General features: G+C 41.2%; 2 protein-coding genes across 3 annotated transcripts in view; one reads left to right on the top strand and one right to left on the bottom strand.

Moving 5' to 3' along the window:
• The window catches only part of adcy5 (adenylate cyclase 5), a 71,441-nt gene extending 63,910 nt beyond the window's left edge, over window positions 1–7,531 (top strand). For both annotated transcript variants that reach the window (XM_035174457.2, XM_035174456.2), the window contains exons 15-21: window positions 819–1,003; window positions 1,118–1,138; window positions 1,374–1,506; window positions 2,594–2,857; window positions 2,972–3,176; window positions 3,436–3,560; window positions 4,351–7,531. In XM_035174457.2, the coding sequence (XP_035030348.1) occupies window positions 819–1,003; window positions 1,118–1,138; window positions 1,374–1,506; window positions 2,594–2,857; window positions 2,972–3,176; window positions 3,436–3,560; window positions 4,351–4,479 (1,062 nt within the window). In that variant the 3' untranslated portion in view covers window positions 4,480–7,531. The remainder of the gene's footprint in view (window positions 1–818; window positions 1,004–1,117; window positions 1,139–1,373; window positions 1,507–2,593; window positions 2,858–2,971; window positions 3,177–3,435; window positions 3,561–4,350) is intronic.
• A 1,687-nt stretch (window positions 7,532–9,218) lies between these two features.
• Window positions 9,219–18,504, bottom strand: sec22a (SEC22 homolog A, vesicle trafficking protein). The gene is made up of 7 exons (XM_035174458.2): window positions 18,367–18,504; window positions 16,258–16,468; window positions 14,908–15,071; window positions 14,048–14,227; window positions 13,058–13,176; window positions 12,613–12,678; window positions 9,219–12,010 (listed from the first exon to the last, which is right to left on the bottom strand). The coding sequence occupies exons 2-7, from the start codon at window positions 16,437–16,439 to the stop codon at window positions 11,810–11,812; spliced, it is 912 nt and encodes a 303-aa protein (XP_035030349.1). The 5' UTR covers window positions 16,440–16,468; window positions 18,367–18,504; the 3' UTR covers window positions 9,219–11,809.
• Between the last annotated feature and the right edge of the window lie 498 nt (window positions 18,505–19,002).

The following is a 19,002-nucleotide window of genomic DNA, read 5'->3' as shown; positions in this document are numbered from 1 at the left end:
TATTCTGCAGTAATAACAAACTGAGGCTTTTAAAACATTACATTGAACAAATAAATCTGTTGCAGATGTTTCGGTAGGAGCATAAGCATCAGTCCAGTGGTGAAGTCATATCAGCTTGTATGTGATCATGCCCAAATATTCTGCATATGCTGCAAGTCAAAAAGTCTAATTCAGAAGTAAAATGAGGCAAAAGAAATTTAAAAATCTGTCTGAACTTTAGACGAGAAACAAAACCAAACACCCTATCTCAGTTATCTGGATAGATTTAATGGATTCTTTTTCGGGTCATGCCCCGCCCCTCCACATAATGTCATGGAAATTTGTTTAGTTGTTTTAAAGTAAACCTGCTAACAAACAAACAGCAGTGAAAACCTTGGCAGAGGTAACAAACAAGTAGAACCAGAATGTCACTCAGTAGAACACATACTTCTACCAGGGCCCAACAGTCTCCTTCAATTCTATCAATTCTATCTGCGCCAAGCTACTGTCACTAATAGACATTAGTCCTCTTAATATGACTGATTGGTTTCATAAAGATCTATGAAATAGAACCTGATAAATTGGGTCAAATGTAGAAAAAAAGATTCCTTGACCCACGTCCCATCCTTCCTCCAAGGTTCGTGAAAATCTCTTTTGTAGTTTTCGTGTTATCCTGCCGACAAACAATCAAACAAACTAAGAAACAGGGAAGAAACCTAATCTCCTTGGCAGAGGTAACGATAAGTAATACACTAAGTGAAGATAACTGCAGGTACAAACAGTTATTCTGCACAGTAATGTTTACATTAAAAGTAAAATTCTCCCGTTTCCTCCCTCAGTACTTCTCGTGCTGCGTGCTGCTCAGTCTGCTCGCCTGCTCGGTGTTCCTGCAGGTCAGCAGCATTGGGAAACTCTTCCTCATGCTCTTCATCGAGCTGCTCTACCTCCTCATCATGGAGGTGCCCAAAGTGAGCCTCTTCGACAACCAGGACCTGCTGGTCATGGCCAATGCCATCAACTTCGCGTGAGTAACCTCAGTAAAACTGTGTGTGTTGTTGCACTTGTAATGTTTTGAATCTGTGACCATGTGCAGATGCTCTAACACCTGATTGGCTCTTCTCTCCTCCTCCCATCACAGTGAGCACATGAATGGAACAAGGTGAGTCTGATGGCAGCTTCTGTTTCCGTAGAGACCCAGAGAGTCGACTCCATCGTCCGATGAAGCCAACAGCATCATTATCACTGTGCAACACATGCTAATGCTAATGAGGGCAGCTTGTTGTCGCATGGCAAAAGTCCTTCTTTACACCCACCTAGTTAAACTTGGCTTTATATGACACTAGTGCTCAGTATAAACACGGTCAAACCAAATGTGCTTGTGTGCTGCTCTCCAGCTGTGTGGTGGACCTGAAGGTTCCTCTGAAGATCATGACCCCGGTGGTCATCACCGTCTTCGTCCTCGCTCTCTACCTCCATGCTCAGCAGGTGGAGTCCACGGCCAGACTTGACTTCCTGTGGAAGCTGCAGGTTAGTGTCTGTGACGTGGGGACACAATGAGGAGACTTGTCTCTGAATCATAAAATGTTTAGACTGTATATCGAAGATTTTGTAGATGTCCATGAGAAGAAAATTATTAAACTTCTCACTTGATTAATAACGTCAGATTTATGAGTCTATGATCTCAGTCTTTAGTTTCAAGTTTGCCCCAATTGCGCGATGTTCATTTAGTCAACTAGGGGGTGTGGATACTGTGTGATTGACAGCTAATACCGTCCAATGGGTGCAGGTCACTGTAGGTGGACGTGCAATGTCCTCAGGCTCCACCCCTCGCTCCTCTAATCTATGGCGCTGGACAACATGCCAAAGTCGAGGCTTTGAAACAAACCAATGGGTGACATCTTGCCACTTGGTTTGAGGTTAAGGTTCAGGGGGAAGTTCCAGGTTGAGCATGTAGGGGTTATTTTCAAATTCATTCGTAAATCCAGAGAAGGAGTGAACTTCAGTAAAATGTCTCTTGAAGGTGAAAGAGTGTGTGGTTTTAGTTTAAAGAAGGGCTCACTACAAGATGCTGCCAAGGAAACTAATGTTTTTTGTAAAACCCCAAAATAATAATATAATTATTTCTATAAGTATCAAATTCTGCTTCGCTGCAGGACAGGGGTCTTATGTAGCTTTGCTGTGAAGAAACAGAATATCTGAAACATAAGGGACATATAGATATTTAAACTCTTTACTAGAATCTACAATCAGTGCCGTGAATTCTCACTGTTTGTGAAACGCATCTCCTCTCAGCCAGGGAACAGGGGAAAGGGATTTCTACTCAAAACGGCAGTGAAGTGTTCATTTCATAATCAAATGTTGGCAAACCAGTCGAGAGGATAAACAAGTAATTAGTCTAAAAAAACTTTGAGATGCTGGAGGAGTCTTTATTTTCCAGCTCAGCGCTGTCACTGATGGTTAATATTAAAACTAGTCTCCAGCCATGTTAGCAGCTCTGTGACGCTCAGAGCAAAAGAAAAGGTAGGAATTGAAGAGGTGGTAGAATAAACATAAATGGAAATGAATGTGTGTTCTTCATTACCTCTTTTAATCCTGGCCACGAACTCTTCACCAGGCCACAGAGGAGAAGGAGGAGATGGAGGAGCTGCAGGCCTACAACCGCCGCCTGCTCCACAACATCCTGCCCAAAGACGTGGCCGCCCACTTCCTGCAGCGCGAGCGGCGCAACGACGAGCTCTACTACCAGTCGTGTGAGTGCGTCGCCGTCATGTTCGCCTCCATCAGCAACTTCTCCGAGTTCTACGTGGAGCTGGAGGCCAACAGCGAGGGGGTGGAGTGTCTGCGGCTGCTCAACGAGATCATCGCCGACTTCGATGAGGTGAGACGTGACCATAGTCTGTATGTAAGGACGTGACATTGGACGGATGATCAACCTGGAGGTTTCAGGACCTGAACCTTTTAGAGATTAAACCTTCTCTCCGGTCCACATTAGATCATCAGCGAGGATCAGTTCCGTCAGCTGGAGAAGATCAAGACCATCGGCTCCACCTACATGGCGGCGTCCGGCCTCAACGACTCTACATACGACAAGGTCGGGCGCTCGCACATCCGCGCTCTGGCCGACTACGCCATGAGGATGATGGACCAGATGAAATACATCAACGAGCACTCCTTCAACAACTTCAAAATGAAAATAGGTGAGCTGCAGACAGAACAGGGGCTGGAGGTGGAACTCAAATGATGGGGACTTACAAACTGATTTACTGTATAAAATAAGCTTGATCCAAATATTCAAAATATAAAGAAACATGAGACAATAAATATAATTTTGCCAACCAAGTAGAATCGATCTTTTACCTTCTGTGATATCAGTAGTTTAGTAAGAGTAAGTCTCCACGTGTCCCAAGTGCAGGAGGTCTGGTTGTAATTAAGAACTTTGCGTGTTTCCTTTCTCAGGTCTGAACATGGGTCCTGTAGTTGCCGGGGTGATCGGGGCCCGGAAGCCTCAGTACGACATCTGGGGCAACACGGTGAACGTGGCGAGTCGCATGGACAGCACCGGTGTGCCGGAGAAGATCCAGGTAACAAAGTGTGACTCAGTATGAATCCTAATGAATCATCTCACTCAGAAAAAAGTTCAATATTTTAATCATAATTCTCAAAATAAGAAGAGTATATATTTGTAAGATTTCATCTCCACCGAATCTTCTGAAAAATCATTAACGTAGAAACAGATATGATCCGACGGAAATTAAAAAGTGACAAAGCAGCTGCTCGGTGACAGCGACAATACTTGGACGTCACTTTTACAATCTTTATGTAGATGACAACATTTAGAATATGATGTTTTCAGTAACATTTCATTTGTATGACAGAGACTGAGAGAAAACTGATGATTGTGCTGTTTCATTTCTGCCTCTATTCAATAAGCCTGGCTACATTTCATCATAATTATGAATAAAAACACAATATAATCAAATAATAGAACTTAAATTAAGAAAAAACATTTTGTATGAATATAATTGCACATCTTTTCTGCATTGTTAACTCTGTAAAATAAATTAAATGCAGATACCAGTATGTTTGTGAAAGTCTCATATAGGACAAGTTTTTTGGGCAAACCGATAAAGCAAATGGGCTCTAATGTAAATGTAATGTAAATAATTCAAATGATCTGTTTTCCTTAGACATCTGAAAAAGTGTCTAGCCTTTCAAATACATTTAGCCTGATTTGAACCTAGATATCTTTTGAATTATAAACCTAATCGATGCTGAGTGGGAGTGATTGGGTGCTAAAAATATACTAAATAATAAAAACATGGAGAATATGAATGAAAATCAACTTGTCCCACGTCCTCTTCCTGCCCTCAGGTGACCGCAGACCTGCAACAGGTGCTGAGCTCCTATAACTACACACTGGAGTACAGAGGGTTGGTCACAGTCAAGGGCAAAGGAGAGATGATGACCTATTTCCTGACCAGCGGACCCCCCAGCAGCTAACACTACACTGAACCACCAACAAGACACGTGGGGGTTAAGCGCCTTAACTCTGCCTCTGTCGCAGCGAGCAGCCTCATGGACCTCTGATAGCTTACTGAGACTAACTGAAGCTTCTCACAGCCTCTTCTTCTGGGGCCACAGCGAGGACAAAGGAGGACGAACCTCATCCCCAAAGCTCAGCCTGCGGAGGAGACTTGAGCGGGAGAGGCCTGGCGAGCCCCGACTCTGACGTTGACACCAAAGATGTCCAATCAGAGCGCACGGACGGACAGATTTCACCAGCTTCGCGAGGCCCTGAAGGAAATAAATGTTCTCCGAGAAATTTTGACTTGCTTTCATCTGCCAGACGGGTTTGGACGAACCTGCAGGAAGACACAAACTATGTCGCTTCCTCTTTCATTCTGCCTTTCTCCTGCTGAAGTACACGTAAAACACACAGTTTTATGTGTCATGTATACGATGCTCTGTACTGTATGTAAAACACATGTTGTCGTGACGCAGGTACATATCTCAAAGTGTGGACACTCAGCCAGCACCGCAGCACTACCTGTCATTTTCTGATCATATCAGCAGCTCATTGATTAGCGGAGGAGTTGCACTAAGTTGTATCTCATCAGTGAAGTGTGAGGACGTCCCTCAGAGGCCGATTGGACGTTTTTTTGTAAACACAGTTGGACGACACTCAGCGGTGTTTACAGAGCGCTCCCCGTCAGACGTAGGAAATCACAAACTCACACCACAGTATCATCAGCGTACATAGAGAACACACTAAGAGGATGTCAATGAAGAGCTTTTTCTAATCTTCGACATTTTGTATTTTGACTTCAGAACACCAAACCCCTATCAGATATTTTAAGATTCTATATTTTGTACATTAATATATTAGAGAGCTATCTATAAAACACCAACGTGTATTCAGATGTACATACTCTAACCACGGCCGCGTTGGGATTTAGGACATCCTCGCTCGTGTTGCCTGGTCTTAACCTGGAGCCACAGCTGATGCAGCGTTAACTTCAGCAGATCGACGCCCCTAAACGCCCGTTTGGATTTTTTTCTTTTCTCGCTCTTTTCACCGAATTGAGCGCGTTTTCTTTTTTACCTGCAGGAAGTCGACCGTTCGCTGATTAGACGGCGTTTCTGATGTTTTCCCTTCAGCGGTGCGTTTAAATCTCACAGCGAGGAAGGAAGTGTCAAACCGAGCGAGGGCGCACTTTGAATGAGGAGAGGACGAGGAATGCATCGCCCTCGGTGCTCAAAAAGCCATTTTGCGCTCCGGTGCGTTCAGCCGTCCACCCCCTTCCTGCACCGCTCCACATCCCCCAGCCCCTCTTCTTGCTCGCTCAATCAGATGGTACGACCCAATGAATGTCCAATGATCTCCAATGAGGCCTTTAAAATGAACTCTATACTAATGACGCTGACGATGCTCATCCTGTGGACAGGGAAAGACGAGCCCGTTTGGAAATGTGCCCTTTTATCTGCTGTCGTTTTTTTGTTTTGTTTTTCTTATCAGAGCAGTTTTCTTCAGTATTACGTCACTCATCATGTTATCCAACAAACTGTCTTTAACATGGTCCTGTCATGGATTTTTTGTGATTGTCGGCAATGTTGCGACAAAACACTGGTTCTGTTTTTCTCGGCTGAGTTTGTAGATCGAGGAAATGAGCAGATTTAACGTGGAAGTGTAAAGGATCAGGCCGTCATTAATCCAATATGTATTTTTTTCATTGTCAACATTTCTCATGAAAAAAACAAAATCACCTTCAAATGTTACTTGTTGACTTCCCGACCTTTTCTCTAACCCTGTTTATTTGTGAAGTCTTAAACACACTGTAGTTATTGTTGAGCATTATTCAAACAGGAGTTAATAGAACATTTATTGGGACTTTGTGTTAATAACACATTTGTTGCTTTTCATTAGTAAATGTTTCTTCCAGGATGTTGCATGTAGGATTGACTTACAATTAAATACAATATATGGAGGCATAAATGCTTTTTTAATTTCTTTTAAATGGGATCTATTAATAACCGGATCAAACTTTAAGGGTTTTTAGAAACAAATAACAGTGAATGAATTGGCTTTGATTGGTTTTGTTGATAGATACTAGTCAGTAAGTGAAAATGATAATTAACCATGATAAGACAGTAAGACAGCAGGTGGACTTTGATTGGCCAGATGCAACATGTTGGCAGACGTTTGGCCAATCAGAGCCTCCGCTGGGTTGGACTTGAATTTTAGGTGGCGCTGATATGTATGGTTGGATGGAAAATGATAAGCAGACATGTCAATCAACGGAATTGCAAAAATAAAAGAATTAAAAAAATTATTCTCTAATTTTATTCAAAAATTGAATTAATTAATCTTTTTAAGTCAGATTTATTAGTTCACTGAGTTTAAAAATGCATGATTAAATTATCACCATGACAATAGATCTGTATCAACTGATTTTAATTTAAAAAACAGCTCCCTTGTTCAATGTGACAGCAGAGGAATAAGATAAATCCGGGTTTTACACAGGGATCCATTCATTCTTGATTTTGGTCTTTTCTTGGGGTTTGTTGACAGTTTAAAAAAAAAGTAAATCAGCACCAGTTTCCTGTTTGAAAATAACGAGAGGAACTGGTCACTTTGCTTTGAGCCTGAACAACAGAACGTCTGCACCGGTGGTTTCTGTTTGGTTACTGCACTGCTGCAAACCATCATCACACACCACTCGTTCAACCTTCAGTGTGATCCCGTCAGACTCACTGAATGCGGTGCTTGTTCTGTGAGCACCTGTTCTGTTTTTTTTCTACTGTTGATTGTGCAGGAACGTGCCATTAGAAATACACAGGGGCTCATAGAGGAGGCCCGGACGTGAGGTGGAGGCTGCAGCTGGTCTTTACCTTCTGTGCAGCCGAGGAGCCTCGTGGTGACTTTGACACGGTGACGCAGCGTCTGTGGCAAAAACAGCTGGAGAGACGAGAGCGTGGGTTGTTTTTGTTGTCATGCCAAACACTATGCTCTTTTTTTACAGTTTAAATAAACTGCTGAGATTCTTCACAGGTACATGTCGACTCTTTTCTGTGGTGTCACTTAACGGATTGAGATGATTGGAAGTTGACTTTGTGCAAAGCTGCAGCAGGAAACTCAGGTTTTATTGAATCCATTACACAGCACGGCCAGAAGTATACGGACACTCAAACAGTTACATTCAGTCAGTGCTGGGATGGAACAAAGTACATTTACTTTGTAGCTGTTCTTAAGTACATTTCAGATTCTTAAGTACATTTAAGTACAAGTCGATTTATTTTCAGGTACTTTTTACTTTTACATATATCAGCAAATACCTGTACTTTCTACTCCACAGCATTTTGAACAGCAATGCATTGCATGTTCAAATCAGACTCATGCAGCAAGTAATAAACACCTAACGACGACATGGATTCCAGAGGACACCACCGCCGAGACGCAGTCCCAATGATGTTTATTTAAAATCAAGTACTTACTTGATTTTACTCAAGTAGAAAGTTTAATGTAGTGCTTTTACTTTAGTGAATTTCCATGTATTTATTTGTAGTATTTTATAGTAAAATGTTTTCCTGTTATAATCCACCTGAGTTGTCAGTTGACTAATGGATTTAAATGATGCCTCTTTGCTTTGTATAAGCTGTTGCACTCAGACTTACAAGTGTTGTCTTCCATTATAACACCTCAGACTTGCACATTCTGGCCAAAAGTAAATGGACACACTTTGGTTTAGACTTGTACCCTTTGTGTCCAGAAATATTTTAAGGCTGCAACATACAATTATATTTTAGACAATGTGCTTCCAACTTAAGTCCATTAAATTCCATTGTTTTAAATTACTGGATTACCAATTACATGAATGTAGATCTCAGATGTTCACATACGTTTGGAAATAGAACATTTTTTGTGAAAAATTCCCTTTTAGTTTCTCTTAAAAGAAATGAATTAGCATGACCTGAAGGTGTGCTCATTTGTTCATGCAGTCAACCAACAGATGGCAGCAGCACTACATCATCTGGTTTCTACACAAGCTCCTTTGTTTTCTTCTGTTTAGAGATGATGGAAGGGAAGGAAGCAACGTGATCATCTGCAGATTAGTACCCTGAGTGGCGTCTCATCCATTACAGCGTCAATATCTGTATTTATATACCAGTCAAATTACATAGAGTGAGAATGAATGAGGGTCTTGGTTAAGTTAATTGAGAAACTGTAGATAAGAAGCAGCACTGGCCTGTAATTGAAATCAAATTCTCTTCATTTGAATGTAAGAAAACGTGCAGTTTGGAGCTGTGCAGCAGATGTTTTTTCACGGCAACTCAAACACATGTTGGAGGAAACATCCTCCTCAGAGCCTCCTAATGATTCTGACCTTTTTGAACAGCCAACCTGTGAGAGTCTGACTGCGAGCTGTGCCACAAGAACATTATCGCCTCTGACATTCACTTGAGTTCAAATTGTCCACCGAGTAGTCTACAATTTACACCGCCTGACATTAAAGCCCACACACTTCCTGCTCCTATAACAAATACATAGCAGCTTCATTAATCTACATCTGGAGGAAAACTGCACAAATAACATCAACTACAATCATCATTATAATAACTTGTTCCACTGCTGGTTAAAATAAAATTAGAAACTAATTGCTACCTTAAAAAAAAAAGAGATTCAACCGCCTCTGATTCATGACACAATCTGTCGCTGCAGCAAAAACTAAATACATTCAATATTTTTTGAAGAATGGTAATCGTGTTATTTTAATGTTCCAGAGCTGCACTGAGGGAGAATTAGTTCTAATACAAGAGTTGGTGTGTTTCAGCTGGAATTAACAGGACCAGGTCACATCGTGATAGATCAGTACGTCTCCATACATTCCATTATACTGCTTGTCTTATATTTTTAAATGTTGCAGGTGGGCTGACATGTGGTGAGAGGCAGGGTCACGGTATATCGCAGCGACATAGTACAGAGATAAACTTTTCACTGTCACATTAACACCTACAGATAATTTAGAGTCTCCAATTAACCTAAACCCAATCTGCATGTCTTTAGAGTGTGGGAGGAAGCTGGAGAACCAGTAGGAAACCCACACAAACATGTGGAGATCAAGTAACTCTGCACGGAAAAGAGTCCTGGTTCGAACCGATGCGTCTTCATTTGTGACATGAAAGAGACAAAATGAAAGCGCTTCCAGTCTCAGATATGCTTTAAATCCAGTGTTCAAACACATTTTCAAATTAGAGCCATTCTTTTCCACATCTGCGTTTCCTGAATTTAACCCTGCATATACAATAAAGTCTTGTATTATTCTGTGAACTAATAACTTTAAAATGAATTAAAAGTGAAAAAAAACAATGCATACAAATGTTTTTTTTGCAGTCCACTCCCACGTTCTTAGGAACTGGAAAAAATCGCATCCTTTTTCCATATGTGCGTAAACCAGTATAAACCCCTTGAAGATAATTTTTTCCAATTTTACACAACACACATCTTCTGTAACTGCTGTGGAAAAAGAACATAAACAACTGGAGCCAGTGAAGTACAATCCAGATCCAATCAAATCCGAGCCATATTGTGTAAGGAACTATTAGGTCATGTAGGTGTGGTGCCGCTGCTGGAAAGCAAGGGAACATTCTCTGAACAGTGATGAATCATACGAGGCTGAAGTGAAGCAGCGCTCCCCAGACAGATGTGGAGTGCAGCTGCCAGATGGACACTGAGGGTAGTTGCGTGTATTTACTTATTTTCTTTTCACTTTTAACTTCGATCAAAAAAGAAAACAAAGTGAACATTATGAGAATATTGGCACAACAGTTGAGCTTCTCATGAACAATGAACAATAAAGGCATGACTCACGTCTTTACCCTTCTCCATTTGTTTACTATTATTTGTTTGGATGCTGCAGGAAGCTGGGAAATCTTCCCGTCGTTTTAGAAGAAAACCTCACGCAGCTCAATCACGACGAATGTGGCGTCTCCTGATTGTAATGACGTTAAATGGGAATTTTGTGGTAATATCCATTACACAGGCAGAGTGAGAGGCTGAGCTTTTGTCTTCCTAAGTGGCAGATGCAGCCGTGTCTGAAGCGAGGGGATCGGCGGGGGGAGAAACACGCCAAGGGCTGCTCAGATGATCCGAGCTGCCTCTGGCCTCAACAACACAGCTAGTTCCTTTACCGCTGCCAACACAGACTTGTTTATTAACAAAGTCACTTGACACAGGCACATGCTCGAGGCTGTGTGGGCGAGGAAGTGAGGAATGAATGCTAACAGGCTGTTTGTGTCGACTGGAGCAGGGAAAGCTTTGTGACAAGATGCAAATTTTCAAAAGAAGCGAAACATAAGACAACAAATAAAACTGATAAAAAAAATCTGTATAAATCTTCACTGAGCATATGCCAATGAATCCATCAGGAAATAAATAGCAAAAATTTACAATCTACAAAATGAATATTTGCTCTTCAAAGTAAGATATTTGGCTTCTAAATACAGAATCCATGTGTCACAAATGATATATATGTGAGGCAGCGTTGCATAGTTTAAAGCCAAGACTTAATCCAGAGCCCTGCACCAGGCCAGGTAATACAGCGTACATGTGCAAATAAATGCATGTAACCGAAAATATAATGCAAGCTGAATGTGGTGGAAAAACAGAAAACAGGACAAACTGAATAAGCTCTGAAATCAAAGAATATTAAATACATAAATCTGTTGTTTCAAGTGTCACATTTGTATGAGTTATGAATGAAGCTTCAGTCTGGGTTACATATAATTTGGTCAGATATTTTATAAATTGTAAATTCTTCTGAGCTCCCACTACAGCGTTTGTATTTTGATTAGTGTCACTTAATATCTTAAATGTAAAAGGAGGTTTAACATGACGTAAGATATTACAACGGTTTGTCTACGGCTATTTGATTGGACGTGGGTCTAAACATGACAGGTCTGTTCCGATACTTAATTTTGTGGCTGCTGTGAGAGCACAGATGGCAAAACTGAACATCCTGTATACAGGAATAAACTATAGCTGCAAAGAAAGGAAGTATCACTAAATGTCGTAATCAGACATTGGTGTGGAACAGACAACTTCTCAAATCAATCCAATAAATTCCTCAGATGATTCAAGGCTGCAGCAGAGTTTCTCACTCAGATTTGTCCACTGGTTCTGGGATTGAGTGAGAACAAGACGACTGTGGTTCTGCAAGATTTCCTCATACTTGGTCTCCACTTTGGCCTCGAACTGGTCGGTGCTGCCTCAGCTGTATTTCCAGGGCTTACGCGAGACAGATGGTCCATTTGTCCTCTGTGTTTAAAGTTTTTGTCAGACGTTATAGTCCGGTGCTTTGCCCAGCGGTTGTCTCAGTTTTATCTGCAGGGTCATGAAGGCGCCCACGGCCACATGGAAGAGGATCTGCCACATGTTCCTCAGTTCATACAGATACATGTTGGACAGACAGATGAGTGCAAATGCCAGGAAGGACTTACTGTTCCTCCACACAGAGAAGTAGGCAAACAGGTAGCACTGAAGGGAGAAACGAGAAGAATTTGAATGTTACACACTGACATTGACCAGTTGCAAGTTGTCATCATGCTTGATTGGACTATAAAGCTGCTTTCTGTCATGTCCAAGTCAGTTACTCAGGACATTTTCTGGAACTCCTCCTGCCAGTCCCCGAGTAAAATGCCCAGAAAATGAAAATGAGTGACCTACAGCAGGAAAATCTCCAGAATATTCACAGGGAGCGAGTGGGCGTATGGATGACGCTATGAACATGTGACAGACATGAAACCAATTCTCCGGACTATTTCCAGAGTTTGGCATGAGAGCTTAAGTCTGTTCAGTGCATAAGAAATCTTGCCCAATTACCTTGTTCCTCCATCAATTTAACAATTTTCAGTAGATCTTGACTCCAGACACAAACTTTAAAAAAATGAATAAAGCATCGAGAGCTGCACAAAGGGAGCCGATGAAAATGTTTCAGAGAAGGTAGCGCACGGCAGTGAAAGGCAGAGAGCTTTTGCTAATGTTAGTCTAGCTGACAAGCTGCTGAGCTGTAAAGTGCGGGGCCATTAGTCAGCCAGTCAGCCAATGATGAGCTGCTCTTACGGCAGACTATCACTTACCTGATACAGACAGGCTGCTGTGCCGAGGAAGAAGGCAATCACATAATTAAAGTCTTCATCGTTATTCTGCAGACAGGAAGAAAAGAAACAGAGAAAAGTTTAGTTTTCCATGTCTAGACAAGGCATCGTCAAAACAATATAAAGAAATATCGCAGGTTCCATATTTTTCATCATTTGTTTTTATAGACTATGCAATAGACAGATTCAAATGGAATGGACAGGATACAGCGAACTGATGCTCTTAAGCACCTGAGCATACAGTGCATTAGTGTGATAAGAACTACCAGTAGAACTAGTGAGACCATCTTAAAAGGTGAGGTTTGGGGAGCTGTCATGTCGTCCATCTTTAAATGCAGTCAACAGTTATTACCCTTATGACTGTCAGACCCAGCTAGGAAAATAGACTCAGTGTATATGAAACCTAGATTTGTCTTTATGTCCTCACCTGTAATATGCTCTCTATAGCATGGACTCCTCGCAGCAGGTTCAGGCCTCCACAGAGGACACTTAGCACACAGGACACGATGCCTTGGAGAGTCACCAGCTCCAACATCTGTGTGGGAGCTGGAAGACAGAGACAACATTTAAAAAACAAAGATATATCTTAAAAAAAAAAAACGTGCTGGATAAAAAGATAAATCCTTGAATAGAAATAAGCTAAACACTGTTTTTAAATCTTCTGACATTTAGGCAGTAAAAGCACGGATCCATTACTATCATCAAATTAGCATACTTCATCCTCCAGGACAAAATCCTTTACGTTCTCAGAAAATGGTGACTGGCAAGGGCAACCGTCGGAGAGTGAACACAGCGTGGAGAGCTGCTGTGAAGAGGATGTCAGGCGAAACACAACAGCTCTAAGTGACCCGAGGTAGCATCGCTTAGCTCGGGGCAGCTGAGGTGTGACGGCACCTACAGGAGGGGAAGTGGATCTGAGCCGCAGAGAAACAGTGGAACAGTTTGACTGAACCTCGTGATATCTGACTACTACACATATAGAATATTACAGATTTTTATATGTAGGTTTTTAAATGAAAATCTGTTTTTTTAAACTGACATTAACAGAGATTTTATGGGGCCATGCTTCCAAAAGTTTCCTGCTGTAAGAACACACTGTTCACTGCAGTTTATAAAGTGAAGAATCCTCTCTCACAATGAACAATGAGAGTAAAGACAATGCATCCAGTATTCGACTGCTGCAGTGAGGCATGCAGTATTCTGAGGAAATAACTGGTGACCTTCTTGCATGTTACAAGACCAGTGGTACCAGTATTAACAGTACAACATAAGGATTTTATGATTACATGAGATAACCCTCTATTCATCTCCAGAAGGGAATCTAAGTAGGCACTCTAATATAACAGCAAACCTCTTTTATAATTGAATACTTGCATGGGGGTGTGTATGTTTGCAGCAGCAGCAGCTCATGTCCTACCTATGCCCTTGTACTTGGAAGGTGTGTGTACAGAGAATCCATTGATAGCTTGCAGGTCCTCAGGGGAGAGCTGGTAGGGCGGTCGCAGCCTGATCTCTGTCTGCATGTCAGCCAGGTTGATCTTGGTGGACAGAGAACGAGGGCTGTTGTAGCGCTGCTTTGTCTTCTGGATGAAGGTGTCTGACGAATCACAGTGCACAACAAGGTGGTTTAGTATCACAGGGAGCGAACAACAAGGGGGACAAACACATTGTTTGTATTAAAGAGGAGGATATTCTGTCAGGGTTAAAGAACGATTTCAGCCTATGATACTCTGGATGAAAACTGAACAACATGGTTGTTTAATCTGAAACAATAATCATTTACATAGACTGTATATAAAGATGGATCACAATAATGTTTAAGAATTCATGTTTTGGACAAGTTTTCATTTTTATTAGTTATTTGCTACAAGATGAACTGTCGTGACTGACAGCTGAGACTGACTCGTGAGTGGTCTAGTATGTTTTCGCCCGGAACTCAATACTGCCGTACCATTTTCCGATTGCAGCTGCACTCTGGCTTCAAGCGATGTCACCATCGTAAGATGTTTTCGGGATATTTTGGCCCCATTTTTGTACAATGGAAGGAAGTGGAAACTTGTCGTCTAACTTTATTTATAGTCTATGGTCATTTATGAATATTGTATGTCAGACATTCTCTGCTTATGGGTTTTGAAATGTGAGGATTTGCAGCTATTCCCTTCTTATGTCATCACAAATTAGTTTTAGATTTTTGATTGAACAAACATGTGGCCTTTGAGATTTTGCGATGGACATTCTAAACCAAAAATTGCAAAGATAATAGAAAACAGAGCTCACCAAATTCAATGAAGGAGTACGGCCGCACGACGCTGCTGATGCGTTTGGTTTCATACGTGACTATAAACTCTTTCTGCAGCTCGTCCAGGAAGCAGAAGGCCAGCACGTTGGGGTAGTTTGCCGTGCACACCATCAGGTATCCAACACCCAGTGAGCTTATGAAGCTGAAACAAAAACATCATTACTTTTCATACACTGCACTGTTTTCCTCACAGAAATGATGGGACACTGTATTTTGGACATCAAGCTAAATACATTGCAGATGACAGAAAAAAAGCAACACAAAAGATTCAAAGGGTCCAACTGGGATTCATTTTAAAATTGATGGGGGTCCAAATTTCAAAAGCGAGAGAAAGTAAGTCAAGATCACCGTCATAAGACCTGTGAAACGATATAAAGTCAATGTTCAGCTTCAAGGAGTGCATCAACACCTCTGACATCCTTCTACAGGACACATCTGTTCCCTAATATCCTGAGTCTCTAGACAGGAGGTTGCACAGATCGATGCATGAATGTATATGTTTAAACATTATGGAATAATGTTTCTAAAACCACTATTAAATACCTTAATCCAAGCAGAAAGCGTGTCATTTAAATCCATATTACTGTCTAATGATTTTCGTTTGTTTTAGGTTAATCAAATAAAAAATGACTCAGTTTAATGTCTGTTTAATTACTTCTTTACACAAGTTTGCCATTATGCTTAGAACCACAACAGACTTAACAACAGGCTCTAAAGGGCCTCGGATATCACAGAACAAATTAACCTGACTCATTCTGACCTTCACCGTTTATTGACCTCCTCTTCTTCAGATGCTCCAGGCTCTTACTCATTAAAGAGACTCTGATCATCAGAGGCTGTGGTTTTTGAAAGGTATAGGTTATGGCTCACTGATGGGGATTTTGTTAAGTTTATTTTGAGGTCATGTCCTCGGTTTTAATATGACTAATTAGCCCTTTACAAACAGTAACTCTGAGCGATTCAAAGCATTTCCATGAGCACTGCCCTTTTAGAAAAAGTCTGACACCTCTAATGAAAACCTGACTGTCAAATCACTCAAATTAAAAAGCATTTTTGCATAAATATCACATGAGGGGGAGAGGGGCTGACAGTTAGAAGTAGACTGTTTAATCATCCAATGGGTCGCTTAGGATGAAGACGTAGAAAAATAATTGAAATCTCTATTTTATAACTTGAATTTGAAATATATAAAGCAAATAAAATTCAAAGTCAAATACAAACAAATGTTGCATATTCTGGATATCGTGTTTTAAATAATGGGTCTAATGTAAAGGGTCTCAATAATGGCCCACCATGAGGACATTAAATCAACATTCAGTAATACCTACTTGACATTGTACGGTCCAGTCTTAAGGGTGCAGCGGTCGGGGAACTGGCCGAGTTTTTTGGAGAGACCTTTGAGATGCCGCTTGGTTTCCTGAAGCTCTTTATCCTGCTCATAGTCGGTGGATGCAGAGAGTGGCAGGCCGTCCCCAACCCGAACCACAGAGGCAAACAGCACCGTTGACATCTTACAGCTCTGGTGATCTCCCTGTAGACCTGCAAACATACATACCACGGAGAGGAAAGCTTGTTAAGTTGAAGTTTCTTCTTGTATGTTGAGAGTTGCTAGAATTGTCTTTAACTTTGTTAAAGCCCTGGCACTAAGCCCTGGCAGCACATCACCCTGACCCTCATTCACCTCCACTGACTCCCGATAAAGGCCTGCATTAAATACAAACTCCTCCTTCTCACCTATAAATCCCTTCCACGCCCTAGCCCCACTATATTTAACTGACCTCCTCCACCCGTACACTCCGCTCAGAAGGCTGCGGCCCTCGATCTCAGGATTGCTCTCCATCTCCAACACCAAGCTTTGGAGAAAGAGCCTTCTGTGTCCAGACCCTTTGGAACTCTCTCCCGGCCAAAATACGCAACGCTGCACCTCTGGACAGCTTAAATAAACTCCTCAAGCACCACCTGTTCACTAAGGCCGTTGGCCTCAGTTAATTTTTTCTTTGATTTTCGGTATGATTAGGGTTTGTTATGCGAAAATAACTTTTACCTTTCCTTCATTGCTTACTAGAAAAGACTGGAGCCAGCATACAGTTATTTGTCTTACCAACACACATGGAGTATTCAACAGTTTGAACATCTGAGCAACAAATGTGCAATACGTAGTTCTGTGTTTGTTAATACTTTCATTCCTGATGGTTCTCACACACGTCATGGGTGGGTCCCACCATGACATTAGGAAACTCTTACAAAAGCACTGTTCAACTCATTCTGCACAATATGCTACATATGTTTCTACAATATGCTCACAAAGTCCAATAAAAAACAAAATCTCAGACATGAGGGACAGAGCTATCACACACATGTGTTGTACTGGCCTACCTGTGGGTGTTGATCTGTGCTTAACTGGCTGTGAAAACAAATTTCCTCTGGGGGACAATTAAGTCTAAAGTCTTAGGTGTGGATATCTATGACCATATAAGGTTTTTCTTGTCTTATTGTCAAGAATTGCAATGATTCCAAAATTTGAGAAAAACATTTTGGCTCCTCCGTGTGCTTCGAATGACTCGTGTCCCCAAACAAGGACATCATCTTTAAACCCAACACATATAACATTATGTTTAAGGAAAAATATCTTTAATATACGATTCTGTCCAAGCACTTAGAGACTTATACATGTGTGATTTTTGGTTTTTACAGCTCCTGTGTAAATGGAGCAGCTCTAATTAAAGTATTGAACAGTTGCTGGGTGACTGTGTGGTGGCTTAAAGGGATAGTTCACCCAAAATATGAAAAACAAACTCATTATCTACTGGACTTGGCTGCAACACTGTTTACCCCTGAAACTCCAGAAGTGTTCTGTGGACTCAAACACTTCACCTGCCCCCCCCATCGGCATAGTGGGGTTGTAGATGAATGTATTTTCTTTTTTGGGTGAACTATCCCTTTAGGTTAGGACCATGGACAGCTCCACACTGAAGGGGGGGGTGATGATAAATGACGTCGCGACGTGTTTCCACTGAACTTGTGGGAAAAACATGTCAAAGCTTCAAAACACACAACTTCACTGTTATCAGCTGGTTTAGTGATGAAACGTTACGACCACACTTTGTTAGCTAGGTTAGCAGCTAACGAGTGAGAAGAGTTAGCTGTATTTCCACATAGCATATGTTTGGTGCATTAGCTACGAGCTTCGTATCATATCCACGCTCCTCTGGGACATTACTTCACTGTTTAAATTACAGGAACAACCCGCTAACTAGCTCTATTAGAGAAAACCAGCCACCGTTAGCAGCTAACCAATTAGCTCATTCGCCAACTCCCCTTCGTGCTAACGTTAGCATGCTAGGGAGCTAACCGCATCTCCGAGCAACGCTACGAGTCAGACCGAAGAAGAGACGCCTGTTAAGCAGTGTGAGATGATTGCTTTGAGTGTTTAATACCTGGTAAACGAGTGTAGCATCGTGTAGAAACCAGGGACGTGCTGCTCTGTGAGTGAACAGTTAGCACAGGAAGCTAACGACAAGCAGCAGGGGTGGAGCTGTACGTGGCTGCTTCGCTTTGCATTGTGGGTAAGGACGCTCCTCTGAATGGATGTGTATAAAACATCTGGATCGTTTCACCCTGTTCCGCGTTTGACGTCACAGACAATTATATTCATGTTTGAATAAACTTGTGTCCAATTGAATTAGAATTTAATTATATAGAATATAATTAATTTTATTATTTATTATAATAAGTCACTGAGACAGTTTCTACTTTATTCATTTGTACGCTCACTCATTTAAAGCATTTACTTTATCTAATTAATCCTATTTCAGACTGTTTTGTTTTATTTGATCAAATAATTTTTTTCTCCTGGGATTTTTCAGATCAGCTAATGTTTTGTGTTTGTTTCCAATCTGTCTGCAATTATGTCCCTATAATCTCAAGATATCAGTACAAAAAATGTGAACAAATTGCTTTTTAAAATTAAATGTCTCAAATATGTAGCTTTTACTGTATTTTCCAGTACCCAGTTTTTATTCCTTGTAATGTATTTCGTTTAATTAAGTTGCTATTTTGTCTCTAATTTTAAT

This window comes from Hippoglossus stenolepis, chromosome 13, assembly GCF_022539355.2.
Source record: "Hippoglossus stenolepis isolate QCI-W04-F060 chromosome 13, HSTE1.2, whole genome shotgun sequence".
NCBI lineage: Eukaryota > Metazoa > Chordata > Actinopteri > Pleuronectiformes > Pleuronectidae > Hippoglossus > Hippoglossus stenolepis.
This window is presented reverse-complemented; position numbering and strand designations above follow the sequence as displayed.

Coding starts and splice junctions, on each gene's coding strand:
- sec22a (XM_035174458.2), bottom strand. CDS start 16,439: ATGTCAACGGTGCTGTTTGCCTCTGTGGTTCGGGTTGGGGACGGCCTG. Junction 15,072..16,257: donor ACTGGACCGTACAATGTCAA/GTAGGTATTACT, acceptor TTTTTGTTTCAG/CTTCATAAGCTCACTGGGTG. Junction 12,679..13,057: donor CTATAGAGAGCATATTACAG/GTGAGGACATAA, acceptor TCCTGTCTGCAG/AATAACGATGAAGACTTTAA.